The sequence below is a fragment of the Ailuropoda melanoleuca genome, chromosome 14 (assembly GCF_002007445.2).
Source record: "Ailuropoda melanoleuca isolate Jingjing chromosome 14, ASM200744v2, whole genome shotgun sequence".
In the NCBI taxonomy this organism is placed as follows: domain Eukaryota; kingdom Metazoa; phylum Chordata; class Mammalia; order Carnivora; family Ursidae; genus Ailuropoda; species Ailuropoda melanoleuca.
The window spans coordinates 70752457-70767540 of record NC_048231.1 but is presented as its reverse complement, the minus strand read 5'-3'; the positions used below and the strand labels follow the sequence as shown (position 1 = coordinate 70767540).

The window sequence follows — 15084 nt, the reverse complement described above, 5'->3', positions numbered from 1 at the left end:
AATAAGTGTATCTGTAAAAATCAGTCAAGGGATTCACAAAATAAAACTATGTACAATATGACAGGGTATACCTAAAATGTGGGGGGAAAGGGAGTAAAGAATGGGTTCAAACTTAAAAAGGTCACTGATCAAAGATCATCATAACAAATAATACAAAAGGTTGAAATATTGCAGGAATTACCAAAATGTAACAGACACAAAGTGAGCAAATGCTGTTGGAAAAATGGTGCCAATAGACTTGCTCAACACAGTGTTGGCACAAACCTTCAATGTGTTTAAAAAAAAAAAACAACACTATCTGTGAAGCTCAATAAAGCAAAGCACAATAAAACAAGCGATGCCTGTACTAGAGGGATCCAGGAGCAAAGACTAGAAAGTGAAGGACCTTGGGAAGAGCCTGTCACTCAGAGATGTATGGAGTCTCCAAGAAGGGGAAAGGTCACATCTGCTTCATACGTGTGCTGGGGCTTTTGAATGCCTGAAGGCAAAGAAGTTGTTAAATAAGTAGACTGAGTTTTCCCTGCCTTTTAAGTTGGAAGATAGAGGTGGACTGGATACTAGAGAGGATTTCAAAGGGGCCTTAGCAAAGGACACAGCTAGGGGTAGAGACCACATTGTCCTACACAGCCATAGAGATAGAAATCACTTGGCCTTTTGTCACCTGCTGAGTTCACATTTTTTAGCATAGTCCAGTAGTTAGACCCTAAGTCTTATTAAACCTAATTGGAAAAATACTATATAGGGTACTCAGCAGTCAAAAAAGAGGATGATCAGGAAGAAATACCAGGATCTACAACCAGGCAAATAAAACTGCTAGAGGACAGAGATGAAAACCTAAGTAAAAACAAGAATCAGAACAGCTAAAGACATTTAAGACAGCACAAAGGCTTCCTGTAGAACAAAAGTAAAAATTCTCAAACAATTGATGAATTTAAGAAAGTGTAAATAAGATTTGAGTTAGTAGCCTGATAAACCAAGTGCAAGACTATTTAAAAGCACAGGTAGATCAATTTAAAAGGGGGGAAATTATGAGGGGAAAGGTGAAAGGGTAAGAAAAATAGAAACTAGATCCAGAAGACCTTCTGTTGTCATTACAGGTGCTCACAGAAAAGAAAAAGACTAGATTACACTGATAAAAGAAAATTTCTCTGCAAATTGAAAGGGCTCTCTGAGACCCAGATTGAACTGATGAGAAAGAGACACCTAGGTGTTATATAATGTGGGAAAGAATTACAGGCTTCTAGGCAAAAATAAATTACTGGTGAAGAAATAATCATCAGACTTATACCAGACCTCTCTTATGGCAGTGGAAACTAGAGATAAAAAGCACATACAGGTTACTGAGCAACAAGGAGTAAAAATCGAGAGTCCTTTGTATACAGACCAAACACACCTCTCAATTTATTTAAAAAAATATGGAAGGATGTGTAAAACTTCAAGAACATTAATACTCTAACCAGAAGACAATTGAGACTGAATGGAGATCCCAAGATGTGGGAGGAAAGGAAACAAGGGATCAATGACCCTCTCATGAAAGAGTTATGTGTGCATTTAATCTTAATAGATTGGAATCTATCTAGATAGGAATGTGTTGTATAACTTTTTTTTTAAAGATTTGGGAGAGACCACAAGTTGGGGGAGGGGGAGAGAGGCAGAGGAAGAGAGAGAAGTAGAGTCCCTGCTGAGTGCAGAGCCGGATGTGGGGCTCCATCCCAGGACCCTGAGATCATGATCTGAGCCGAAGTCAGATGCTTAACTGACTGAGACACCCAGGTGCCCCTGTGTTGTGTAACTGTTACTTAAGAACTTTCGGGGGCATCTGGGTGGCTCAGTCAGTTTAGCACCCAACTCTTGATTTTGGCTCAGGTCACCTTGGGCTTTACGCTCAGCGGGGGTCTGAGCTCTCCCTCACCCTCTGCGCCACCCTCTCGCCCCTTTCCCCACATGCACATGCTCTCTAAAATCTTAAAAAAAAACAAAACAAAACTCTGGAAAGAGGGACACCGTGCAAGGAATATTGTAAAACCTGTAGCTGATGCTTGAGCAATGCAGGGGTTAAGGGCACTAACCCTCCATGTAGTCGAAAATCCCAGTAAACTTCTGACTCCCCCAGAACTTAAGTACTAATAACCTACTGTTGACTGGAAGCCTCACCAACAACAGTCAATTAGCACATATTGTACATGCTATGTGTAATATACACTATTCCTAAAATAAGAGAAAAGTAAATGTTACAGAAATCATAAGAGAAAATACATTGACAACACTGTAAAAAATCCATGTATAAGTGAGCCCATGCAGTTCACTCTGTGTTGTTTAAGGGTCAACTGTATACTGTCAAGCTAAACCTAAAAGAAAGGAAAGAGGGAAGATATAAAAGTGTTATGGGTTAAATTATCCCCCCCCCAATTCATATAATGAAGTCCTAACCCCCAGTTCAGAATGAATGTGACCTTATTTGGAAATAGGGTTATTGCAGATATAAGTAGTTAGGATGAGGTCATACTGGTGTAGGTGGACCCCAATCCAATATGACTGATGTCCCTGAAGACATTTAGAGACACAGGAAGAATGCCATTTGAAGATGAAGGCAGAGATGGGTGGGACTTCTACACATTAAGGAAAGCTTAAATTTGCCAGTCAACTACCAGAAGTTAGTGGAGAAGCATTGAACAGATTGTTTCCCTGCAGCCGTCAAAGGAACCAACTCTGCCAACACCTTGATCTTGAATTTGTAGCCTCTAGAATTGTGAGACTGCAAGTTTCTGTTGTTCAAGGCCCTCAGTTTTGGTAGTTGGTTACAGCAGCCCTAGCAATTAATACATAGATAGTAGAAAATATAGGACAAAGGAGGAAACGAAGCAGAAAGTGTAAGGTCTCCTCCTACTATAGGGAAGAAATAATACACCTTGTTGGGGGAAACGAGTGTCTTGTTGTTTGAGCTTTCTATTTTTATGTAATAGATTACCACAAATGTAATGGCTTCAGATGCCACAAATTTATTATCTAACAGTTTCATGAGTCAAGAATTCAGCCACAAATAAGTAAGGTCTTCCACTTAGAGTCTTTAGACTAAAATGAAAGTGTCACCTGGTGCTGTGATCTCATCCAAGGTACAAAGGCCTCTTCCAAGGTCACTAGTGGTTGGCCTTACTCAGTTTCTTGGAGTTGTTGGACTTAAGTCCCTATTTTCTTGCTGGCTGTTAGCCAGAGCTCACTCTCACATCTTTAGGCTGCCCTTAGAGTCTAGGCATGTGACCCTCTCACAACATGGCAGTTTATTTCTCAGCCAGCAGGGAAATGCCTCTTCAGTCTGCAGCAGCAGTCTCCTATCATGTAAACTAATCAAGGGAGTGACTACTACATCATATTCGCAGGTCCTGACTATACTCAAGGGCAGGAGGTCCTGCAAGGTATAGATATCACGGAGCAGGAATCTTGAGGGTCTTAGAATTCTGCACACCATACTCACTTAGGAGAAATAATGGTCTGTTGTTTTCAAATAAGGGTAAAGTCCTATTGATGTAATCAGGCAAACGAAAGAGTAACCACTAAAGGAATAAAAATCTACGTTAAATCTCCAACCTAATAAGGGAATATTGAATCACAGGAGGAAAAATAAGAAAAGAAGAAACATAAATTAGGAAACAAAACATTAGGAGAAATAAAACAAGACCAATCAATCACAATATTAAATGTGCTGGGACTAAATTTCCCTTTTGAAGGACAAAGACTGTCAGATTGAAATAAAAAGCAAAGCTCATCTATATGTTATTTTTAGGAGCATACTTAAACTGAAGAAGAGATTTCCCCTTCTGGAAATGGCAGACAGGTAATTCAGAGAAGCCTTCCTACTGAAGACAACTGAGAAGTCAGAGCAAAATATAAAAACCACCTCCCTAAAGACATCAAAGAGCTAACAAGATGATGAGATAATATCAGTTCAACATCCAGAAGACAGAAATCCAGGGGGGAAGAGATTCAGTATTTGAGGTACACTGATTGCCCTTTTCACAACAGGCTGTGAGAATGCTGGAAAGCTGTGAATTTGCCCCATTTTGAGACCAGGGGAATAAAACAGAGTCCAGGCATTACTGGCACCCATAAAAACTACCTACTTTTTGGGTTGGCACCATGAAGAGCAGTACCTAGGAGACAAAATAAACCAGAAGTAACCATTTTTCTCGTGGACTGAAGCTCAAGTGTAAGTCGTCTTGTGGCCCCGAAAATGTTAAATCCGAAAATTGGACTAAATTGATTCCAGGTTACTCATCTCCTCAGGCGCCTAGCAGAAACAAATTCACTCTAGAGAAATGTTCTAAAATTGATTGTCTTAATGGTTATATAACTGTAACTATACTAAAAACCATTAAATTGTATACTTCAAATGAGTAAAGTTCTTATATAAAAAGAAAATTCCACCCTAGAGGATAATAGTATCTTAGACCTCAGATTGTTTTTATAAATAATTTTTCAAAAAGTACTTCCTTCTAAAAAATAACTAGGCACATAAAACACAACGCCCATATGAGCAAGAACCAGCACAAATAACAGGAAACGAGAAAGAGACCCGCTGGTACTCCCAAGAGTGAAATTATTAGTCACAATATGCTAATGCACGCATGGGGATAAAACAAAACCAAAATTTCAGTGAGAAACTATAAAAATAGTGACATTGCATATTTGACAAAAAAGGAAGCAAAAGATTCAAATACTGACTTCCTCCTCTCCCGATAATGGCAGAGTCCTCTTACCAAGTCAAGACTACTCTAAATTCTGGGAAAATTTGAAAGACAATGACCTAAAAAGATTGGAGAATAACCAAAAATGAGCAGAAACTGGAGTGGCATCTACAAATGGCAGAAAGGAGCCACACTGAGTGAGGAAGGGAAAGCCATGTTTAAACCACTGTTTTAGTTAGAAATGTAAATATTTATGCATTTGTATAAAAATGTATGTATGGCTATATGTATAAGTAAAAAATTGGCTTTTTATAGACTTTGTTTTATCCAGTCTCTCCTAGTTTTGTAAACTCTCACCCTCAGTCACTAATACTAATCTTTATCACATAATAGCTGTAACGAAAGAAACAGGAAAGGTTTCTGATTCTTTCATTTCTAAAAATGTCTCTCTTTTCTGGTACTCCATTATACTTGATTACTAGGTAGGTATTTTTAATTGAGCCAGGCTTATCATTAATTATAATGTAATTAATATTAAATATTATAAATACATTTTAGACCGAGGAAAAAGGATTCTAATTAAAAGATCATAAAGTGCCATAAATAAGGGGAAAGCAATTACCTGAGAAAAAGAGATGTCAACATCAGGCCGGATTATTTTGCCTTTATGTATTCCCACTCTCAGCAAGTTCAGTTTGTTTTCCTTGTGTCACCTTCTCCTAGATTCTGTGACGCTGTCTGTGATAGAGAAGCCCGACAGAAGGCTTAGACCATGGATAAGCTCCTGGGCATTTAGAGTATAGAATTCATTTGGGGGGTACCTGGGTGGTTCATTCGATTAAGTGTCTGACTCTTGGCTTTGGCTCAGGTCATGTGATGATCTCAGGGTCTCACGCTCAGTGGGGAGTCTACTCGAGGATTCTCTTCCTCACCCCCCCCACACTTGCTCTCTCTTTGAAATAAATCTTTTTTAAAAAATTTCATTTGGCCACATTGGAAATAGTTAAGAATATGTCTGAGATAAGGCTTTTTCCCTGTTTTTTTCCCCCACCCTAGCAATGCTGGATAAGTATGTGTTTGAGTTGAGTATGTTTGGACGTAACTGTTAACTTCTGGGTTTGCAGACAGTGAGAACCAGCCAGAGAAGCCTCACTTTGATTCTCGCAGCGTGATATTTGAGCTGGATCCTTGCAATGGGAATGGGAAGGTTTGTCTTGTCTACAAAAGAGGGAAACCAGGTAAGAATCATTGACAAGCATGGTCCTGCATGGATGACCTTGCTCTCTAGTCATGACACAAAAGGGATACTCCTCTCTGGACCCAGGAGGTGCAGCCAGGTCTCCTGGAGATGTAAGGACCCAGAAAGCCCCTTTGGTCCTCCCTGAGCATCCCCTTCTAGGCCAATCACTAGAATCTTTTTTTAAGCTATCATCATTTGTGAGTTACCGCAAAACAATGGGAGTAGGAAAATGAGTAAAAACTAAATGAAATAGTCATTCTGTTTATAGACTCCTCTAGCAGGCTCACACATTAGAAAAGCATCCAGGAAAAGCATTATCTTTCTTGTACACCTCTCCATGTAGGCAAGTTAAAAACCTGAAAACCTGAATGAATAGACCTCAATCTAAGACCTCGGGTAAGAACTCAAGAGGAAAAGGCTCAAAGGAAAAAGATGGAGGAGGAGTAGGAGACCCTATTTCAACCAGTCCCCTGAATTGAGCTGGAAATCTACCAGACCATTCTGAACACCTATGAAATCAGTTTGAGATGTAAGAAGATCTATCTGGATCTTTATAAACAGAATATATCCAGTGGTTGGTCTCGAAGTATGAAGCAGGGAGCCGTGATTCTGCAGGCAGATATCAGAAGATAAACAGAAGGGGGGGAGAGAGCCTCCATGAACTTGTGCCGGGAAGGCAAAAGTCTCTGGCGCTGGCACAGGCTCACAGACCAGTAGCGGGGGGTGGGGAGGAGGACTTTAGGGCAGCCCCCCAAACTGAAACCTGGAGCTATGGGGGTACACGTGCGAACCAGGGATAGCTGGCAGTTTTAGAAGCACAAAGAGCAGAGACTTGCCTGGCCCTGGGAGCAAGGGCTGGGAGAGCTGCTATGGGGCACACAACCCAGGCAACTGTGGTTTTTAGCAGCACAGAAAGAAATTGAGGCAGTGTAGCCTGGAGAGCTCAGTGAAGAGCAGACTGCGATCTCTCTGTTCTGAGACAGAGGTTTGGATGTGGTCACTTCTGCTCTGACTCTCGGAAGAGACACAGAAAGCCAAGCCACCAGAGGAAAAAAGCTCCAAAAAACTGGTTTTCCCTGAGCCCATCTCCCTACCCCACAGGGAGGCAGGAAAACTCTGTCCAAACAGGGTTGCCTGAGTAACAGTACCGCAGGCCCTCCCTCCAAAGACAGGCTGGAAAAACAAGAGGCCGACAACCCTAAGGTCCCTATAAAACAAGTGCATCTTGCTTGGGTTGTGGTTACTACTTTGGACTCTGTACATTTCCTCAACCACCCCTCAACAGAATGACTAAGAGGAGGAACCCCCAACAAAGAAAAGAAGCAGAGACTATGGCCTCTGCCACAGAATTAATGGATATGGATATAACCAAGATGTCAGAAATAGACTTCAGAGTAACAATTATCAAGGTGATATCTAGGCTTGAGAAAAATATTAACAAAAATATAGAATCTCTAAGAGCAGAAATGAGATCTAATCCAGCTGAATTTAAAAATGCTATGTATGAAATGCAGTCTAAACTGGATACTCTGACTGCCAGGGTAAACAAGGCAGAAGAACGATTTAGTGAGCTAGAGGATAAGATGATAGAAAAGGAAACCGAGGCAGCATGGGAAAAACAGATTAAAAACCAAGGCATCAAACAGAGAGAGTAACGACTCAATGAACCACTCCAATATTAGAATTATTGGGATCCCTGAGGGGGTGGAGAGGGAGAGGTCTAGAAGAGATATTTGAACAAATTGTAGCTGAGAACTTCCCTAATCTGGGGAAGGAAACAGGCATTTGTGTGCAAGAGGCAGAGAGGACCCCGCTGAAGATCAATGAGAACAGACCAATGCCACGACATAAAATAGTACAATTTGCAAATCTTAGATCCAAGGAAACAATCCTGAAAGCAGCGAGGGGGAAGAGATTTCTTACGTACAGAGGGAGGAACATAAGAATAACATCAGACCTATCCACAGAAACCTGGCAGGCCAGAAAGGGCTGGCAAGGCATATTCAGGGTACTAAATGAGAACATGCAGCCAAAGATACTTTATCCAGCAAGGCTGTCTTTGAGAATGGATGTAAAGACAAGGAGCTTCCAAGACCAGCAGAAACTGAAAGAATATGTGACCACCAATCCGGCCCTGCAAGAAATATTAAGGGAGGTTCCATAAAAGGAGAACAACCCCAAGAGTGATATAGAACACAAATTTACAGAGACAATCTATAGAAACAAGGACTTACAGGCAACACGATGACAATAAAATCATTTCTTTCAATAATCACTCTCAACGTGAATGGCCTAAATGCTCCCATGAAACAGCACAGGTTGCAGATTGGATAAAAAGGCATGACCCATCCATATGCTGTCTACAAGAGACTCATTTTGAACCTAAAGATACCTCCAGACTGAAAGTGAGGGGATGGAGAACCATTTTTCATGCCAACGGACCTCAAAAGAAAGCTGGGGTAGCAGTTCTCATATCAGACAAATTAGATTTTAAGCTAAAGACTGTAGTAAGAGATAGAGAAGAACACTATATCATTCCTAAAGCGTCTATCCAACAAGAGGATCTAACAATTGTAAATATCTATGCCCCCAACATGGGAGCAGCCAACTACATAAGTCAACTGTTAACCAAAATAAAGAGACAGGTTGATAATAAGATGTTGATAATAGGAGACCTCAACGACTCCACTCTCAGCAATAGACAGATCATCTAAGCAGAAAATCTACAAAAAAACAAGAGCTTTGAATGACACACTGGACCAGATGGACTTCATAGATATATGCAGAACATTCCACCCTAAAACAACAGAATACTCATTCTTCTCTAATGCACATGGAACTTTCTCCAGAATAGCCCACATACTGGGTCACAAATCAGGTCTCAACTGATACCAAAAGATTGAGATTATTCCCTGCATATTCTCAGACCACAGTGCTTTGAAACTGGAGCTCAATCACAAGAACAAATTTGGAAGAAATTCAAACATTTGGAAGCTAAAGACCATACTGCTTAAGAATGTTTGGGTCAAGCAGGAAATCAAAGAAGAACTTAAACATTTCATGGAAACCAATGAGAACAAAAACACATTGGTCCAAAACTGATGGGATACTGCAAAGGTGTCCTAAAGGGGAAAAACATAGCCATCCAAGCCTCACTCAAAAAAAATAGAAAAATCCCGAATACATAAATTAACTTTACACCTTAAAGAACTGGAAAAAGAACAAGTATACCCTAAGCCACACAGGAGAAGAGAAACTATTATGATTAGAGCAGAGATCAATGAATTAGAAATTAGAAATACAGTAGAGCAGATCAACGAAACTAGAAGCTGGTTCCTTGAAAGAATTAATAAGATCGATAAACCACTGGCCAGACTTATCCAAAAGAAAAGAGAAAGGATCCAAATTAATAAAATTATGAATGAAAGGGGAGAGATCATGACTAACACCAAGGAAATAGAAACAATTATTAGAAATTATTATCAACAACTATATGCCAATAAATTAAGCAACCTGGAAGAAATGGATGCCTACCTGGAAATCTATAAACTACCAAGACCGAAACAGGAAGAAACTGACAATCTGAATAGACCAAACTAGTAACGAAATTGAAGCAGTGATCAAAAACCTCCAAAAAATAGAAGTCCAGCCTGATGGATTCCCCAGGGAATTCTATCAAACATTCAAAGAAGAAATAATACCTATTCTCCTAAAGCCGTTTCAAAAACTAGAAACAGAAGGAAAACTTCCAAACTCATTCTGTGAAGCCAGCATTATTTTGATCCCAAAACCAGGCAAAGACCCCATCAAAAAGGAGAATTACAGACCTATAACCCTGATGAATATGGACGCCAAAATTCTCAACAAGATCCTAGCTAATAGGATCCAACAGTACATTAAAAGGATAATCCATCACGACCAGGTGGGATTTATTCCTGGGACACAAGGGTGGTTCAATATTCACAAATCAATCAATGTAGTAGAACACATTAATAAAAGAAAAGAACCATATGATCCTCTCGATGCAGAAAAAGCATTTGACAAAATACAGCATCCTTTCCTGATTAAAACTCTTCAGAGTGTAGGAATAGAGGGAACATTCTTCAGTTTCATAAAAACCATCTATGAAAAGCCTACAGTGAGTATCATTCTCAATGGGGAAAAACTGGAAGCCTTTCCCTTAAGATGAGGACACGACACGACAAGGATGCCCACTCTTACCACTGTTGTTCAGCATAGTACTAGAAGTCCTAGCAACAGCAGTTAGACAACAAAAAGAAATAAAAGGTATCCATACTGGCAAAGAAGTCGTCAAACACTCTCTCTTCGCAGATGACTTGATACTTTATATGGAAAACCCAAAAGACTCCACCCCCAAATTACTAGAACTCATACAGCAATCAGTAATGTGTCAGGATAAAAACCAATGCACAGAAATCAGTTGCTATCTTATACACTAACAGTGTAACTGTAGAAAGAGAAATTAAGGAATCGATTCCATTTACAATAGCACCAAAAACCATAAGATACCTGGGAATAAACCTAACCAAAGAGATAAAGGATCTATACTCTAGAAACTACAGAACATTTATGAAAGAAATTGAGGAAGACACAAAAAGATGGAAAAACATTCCATGTGCTCATGGATCAGAAGAATAAACATTGCTAAAATGTCTTTGCTGCCCTGAGCAATCTATGCTTTCAACGCCATCCCAATCAAAAAACCAATGGCATTTTCAAAGTGCTGGAACAAACAATCCTAAAATTTGTATGGAACCAGAAAAGACCCCAGGCTCCCTGCTCAGTGGGGAGTCTTCTCCCTCTGCTGCTCCCCCTGCTTGTACTCTCTTGCTCAGCCTCCTTCTCTCTCAAATAAATGAATAAAATCAAGAAAGAGAAGAAAAGAGAAGAGTGAAGAAGAGAGAAAAGAGAAAAGAAAGAAAGACAGCTTTTCAGAGTGTGTCTCCATCAGGAAAGTTGAGACCCCAGACTGGGGCAGGGGGCTGCTGAATGGTCAGCCTGAATGCACAGATGGCCAACGCCCAGCACACAGGCCAGTCGGCTGACTGATCCGGGATTTGTACAAGACCACCAATAAAACCCATAACAGTGGCCACGGGAGAGCGGGCCTGGGAATTCGGAAGGGGTAAAAGGGAACTCTTACTTGTATTTTACATCCTTCCACTATTGGAATTGTTTTTTTAAATCATGAGATTATATCGACTTTACAGATAAAAGGAGAAAAGTGTTCTGCCATCCGTTCATTTCTTTCGTCTGCTATTTCAGCGTTGGCGCAAGACACCGAGATCTGGTTCCTGGACAGAGCGTTATACTGGCATTTTCTCACAGATACCTTCACCGCTTACTACCGCCTGCTCATCACGCACCTGGGCCTGCCGCAGTGGCAGTATGCCTTCACCAGCTATGGCATTAGCCCGCAGGCCAAGGTAAGGGAGAGCCACGTGCCATCTCGAACAGTGGACTGTGTCCGAATCTCTGAGGAAATGCTTAAATTGCAGATTCCCAGCTTTCCCGTCTGATTCAGAAGAGCTGCATTTTCATTAAGCAAGGCACATGGTGCCAGTGCAGGTGGGTAGTCTCACTTAGCACTGAACTAAGGGTTCCCTAACTTGGCTGATCCTCAGAATCACCTGGGAGTTTTCCTTCTAATCAAATTTTATTGGTGGCTTGGGTCTGAGTGTTGTTTTAGATGGGCAGTACGTGCACACAGGAAGCGCAAAGTCAGTCTTATTCCCAGGCTCTCCAGCCTCCCAGCCTCTCCCAGAGGCAGCCACTGTTTCCGTTTTTCTTGTGCTTTTCTCAAGGTACTTTACTGCATAGAAAACATACATGCATGTGATTTTTGGTTCCTTTATTCTAAATCACAGGTGCACTATACTCTCAGATCGTTGTGCACCATCTTTTCACTTAACACTCCATCTTGGGGTTCATTCCCTATCAGTACATTGCAGAACTGTCCTTTTTAGTGATACAGAATATTCCGTTGTATGATAGCGCCTTGTTTATATTACAGATCTGGGCAACATTTCAAACAGAGTTGCCTGGTACTGCTCATCCACCGCCTAGTTTGAGACCAGGTGTGCCTGGAAGGACTTTGGCTGGGTGGCAGTGAATTAGCGACTCAGCTCCATGTATTCATCTGGTGGGCCTCACTTTGCGCACATGCCACCTAACATCCAGCCAGTCAACATCGTGACTTTGCCCAGGAGGGGAAGAGCGCACCAGCGCAGGCCGCTTCCCTCAGCCGAGGCCTGCCACCGGCCTCTGTCGAGTGGGGAAGGTGCTGCCCTGTCCACCTGACGGGCAGTGGCTGGTGTGAGGACAACAGTGAGAAGGACATTGATGATCTGGGACCTACATCCTCATGCTCAGGGCTCACTAGATCAGAAGGAAGGAAGTTTACTCGAATTCTTAGTCCTTGTGCTGAATTTATTTTAAAGGTTATGAGACTTAATAAAGCAATGTACGTGCCATCACTTTCACCTAAAGAAAGTGCTAACAGATTTTTGAGGCAGTTTTTCATAAAAACTTTTGTTCTCTTTGCCTTATCTCCCCACCTCTCTACCTCTGGGTCCCCACTAAAGAGCATAAACAATCGCCTTTCTCCTTCGAATTGTGACCTCTCCCCATTCTCCCTTACAGCAGTGGTTCAACATGTATAAACCCATCACCTACAACACAGACCTACTTGCAGAAGAGACCGACTCCTTCGTGAACAAGCTGGATCCCAGCAGAGTGTTCAAGAGCAAGAACAAGACCTTACTCCCCAAAAAGAAAGGGCCAGCCCAGCCTGCAGGTGGCCAGAAAGGGCCCCCAGGTCCTCCGTCCACCTCTAAATCCTCTTCTAGCCCGGGAAACCCTGTCCGGAAATGAGCACCCTACCTCCCCGCCAGCCCCACAGCAATGATTTCCACGCGCAGATGGCCCAAGCCTCAGATTCTGTGAATGGCACCATAGGCCTCTTCCCATCTGAGTGAGCCAAATCCTAGGCCTTTTACTCCCGCTGGCATTAGCCAGGAGTTCAAGGGCATACTCAGGTCTCCCCTAGAGTCCTTTCTTCATCTCTTAACTCTGAAAGCTGTGGAGAGTTTCAGAACTTGTTTAAATAGTTAAATAGAGCTGTTAAGAGCTTTCCTCTCTCCACCCCCAACCCTCTACACCCCTCAGCAGTGATTAGAGAAATCCCCCAAAGAAACGACTGATTTTTGACCCATGAGGCATTAGAACTGTGCTGTCCAATTGGTAATCACTAGCCACAGGTGGCTGTTTAAATTAAAAATTCAGTTCCTCAATTGCATTAGCCACATTGTGAGTATTCCTGTGGCTAGTAGCTTCTCTATTCGACAACAGAAATAATGGAACATTTCCATCATCACAGAAAGTTCCGTTGGGCAGTACTGCATTAGAATATTTTCGTACTGCCCTTACTCAGATCAGTTCGTTTTTGTTAGAGAATGTGGATACCTTATTTTGATGTGTCATAATGTTCCATGAAAATTCTTGAAGATACAATTGTATATGTTCTTTTTATTTTTCATAATTCTCACTCTGGTCCTTTCTCAGTTTCCTATAAAGTTTGTTGTTTCCGGTTTTGCAGTGTGATGTTTATACATTGCCAAAATTATCTATTTATTTTTTTTTTTAAGAGGAGATAATTCTCTACTTGAACCATTTACAAACAAAAAATAAACAACTCCCAAGCATTGTTTTACAGGACTCGTCATAGAGAGTTTTTATGAAACCACTGTCGACAGAGCTTTCCACCTGTCCTGCCTACTCCTAGCTTTCAGCAATTCATGGAGTGGCAGAAAGGGACAAAGAGGGCCCAAGCGGTGAAGGGTAATAGCTGAAGTTTGTCTGTATTTTTCTGCCAGAACTGATCAAATGAAATGGAGAACGAGCAGCACCAGATAAGTGATTGCTGCTCCCAGACAAGTCAGTTAGAAGGGGGTCGAGCAGGCATGTCCCCTCTACTGCGGCACGCCAGCCTCCATGCTGGTGAATCCCCTGAGTTACTTTGAAGTCAGTCCTGGCCCTGTTCTGGTTTTCCCAGGAGCAGCAGCAGAGGAACCAGGAGAGCAATGATGCCCTTCGCATCAGCGGGACACCTCAAAAGGCTATAGACTAGAGAAGGAAGGGGGCTCCAAGAGGAAAGGAGAGCAGTGAAGAGCCGGGCTGGCTCCCTGAGGTGCAGGACCCAGTGCCAAATGAAGATGTGGGGCCTCACGTTCAAAAATTAGGAAAATAGTACCATTAAAAGTACTAAAACGTTCTCCTTCTTCCATGGTCTCTCACATCTTGTTATGGTGGGTTTTTACTTGCTACTTAATGCTGTCCTAAGTAATGAAAAATTTATAAATTATTAGCATTAATTTTATTCATCTTTATAGTACACAATTCCAGTTTTAAATGTAAGTAGAAGACCAGTGAACTCATGCAGATTCACCAAAATTAGACCATTTGTACTTCATAGCTTATGTATGTATACATGTTGTATGGATATGTATTTTGTCCTCACTAGAACACTGGAAACACTGCAAAAAACCTCACTCAACTATTATTTCACTTCTTGATACGTACACATCCTATCAACACTCTTTCAGCTTACTGATGAGTAAGGAAGAACTAAAAGAAAAACCAGGAGCTGCCCTATGTTTTCTTCTTTTTTCCTAAGTAATCATTTTCGGCAGACATGGATGGCTAACGAAGGAAAATGACATGAGTACAATAAAAATTTAAAAGTAACATGAGTAGAAAAAGGATATGACCAGGTTCCAGGGTCATTCACGCTTCTTAGAATGCCATTACCTTCTTTTTGCATTCAAATCAAGTCTGGTTCACACGGAAAGCACGGCCTCCTGGAGCTCTCAGTGCTCCCACTTACTCAGTTGTAGGAATAACTTGATTCTACTTTGAGTCTCTGAACCCCCACATTGTGGGTCCGCTGGGATTCTATGCACGCAGGCATCACAAAGACCCTGAGTGAGTGGGGTTTGGGGAACAGTGGACATGCCGCATGTCTCGCCTCCGCTGCTGTGTATGTGCCTTTGTCTCCTCAGACTTCACTTACAAAACACAAGTTCAAAGACTAAATTAAGAACTTCAGACAGTGACAGGAGAGCACTCGACCACACGAGAGGC

General features: G+C 41.5%; 1 protein-coding gene across 4 annotated transcripts in view; it reads left to right on the top strand.

Moving 5' to 3' along the window:
- TPGS2 (tubulin polyglutamylase complex subunit 2) overlaps positions 1 to 13947 on the top strand; it is a 77512-nt gene extending 63565 nt beyond the window's left edge. For 2 of the 4 annotated variants that reach the window (XM_034643055.1, XM_034643057.1), the window contains 3 exons: positions 5807 to 5920; positions 11209 to 11369; positions 12586 to 13947. In XM_034643055.1, the coding sequence (XP_034498946.1) occupies positions 5807 to 5920; positions 11209 to 11369; positions 12586 to 12816 (506 nt within the window). In that variant the 3' untranslated portion in view covers positions 12817 to 13947. The remainder of the gene's footprint in view (positions 1 to 5806; positions 5921 to 11208; positions 11370 to 12585) is intronic. The other 2 variants (XM_034643056.1, XM_034643058.1) reach the window with 2 other exon arrangements.
- The last annotated feature ends 1137 nt before the right edge of the window (positions 13948 to 15084 follow it).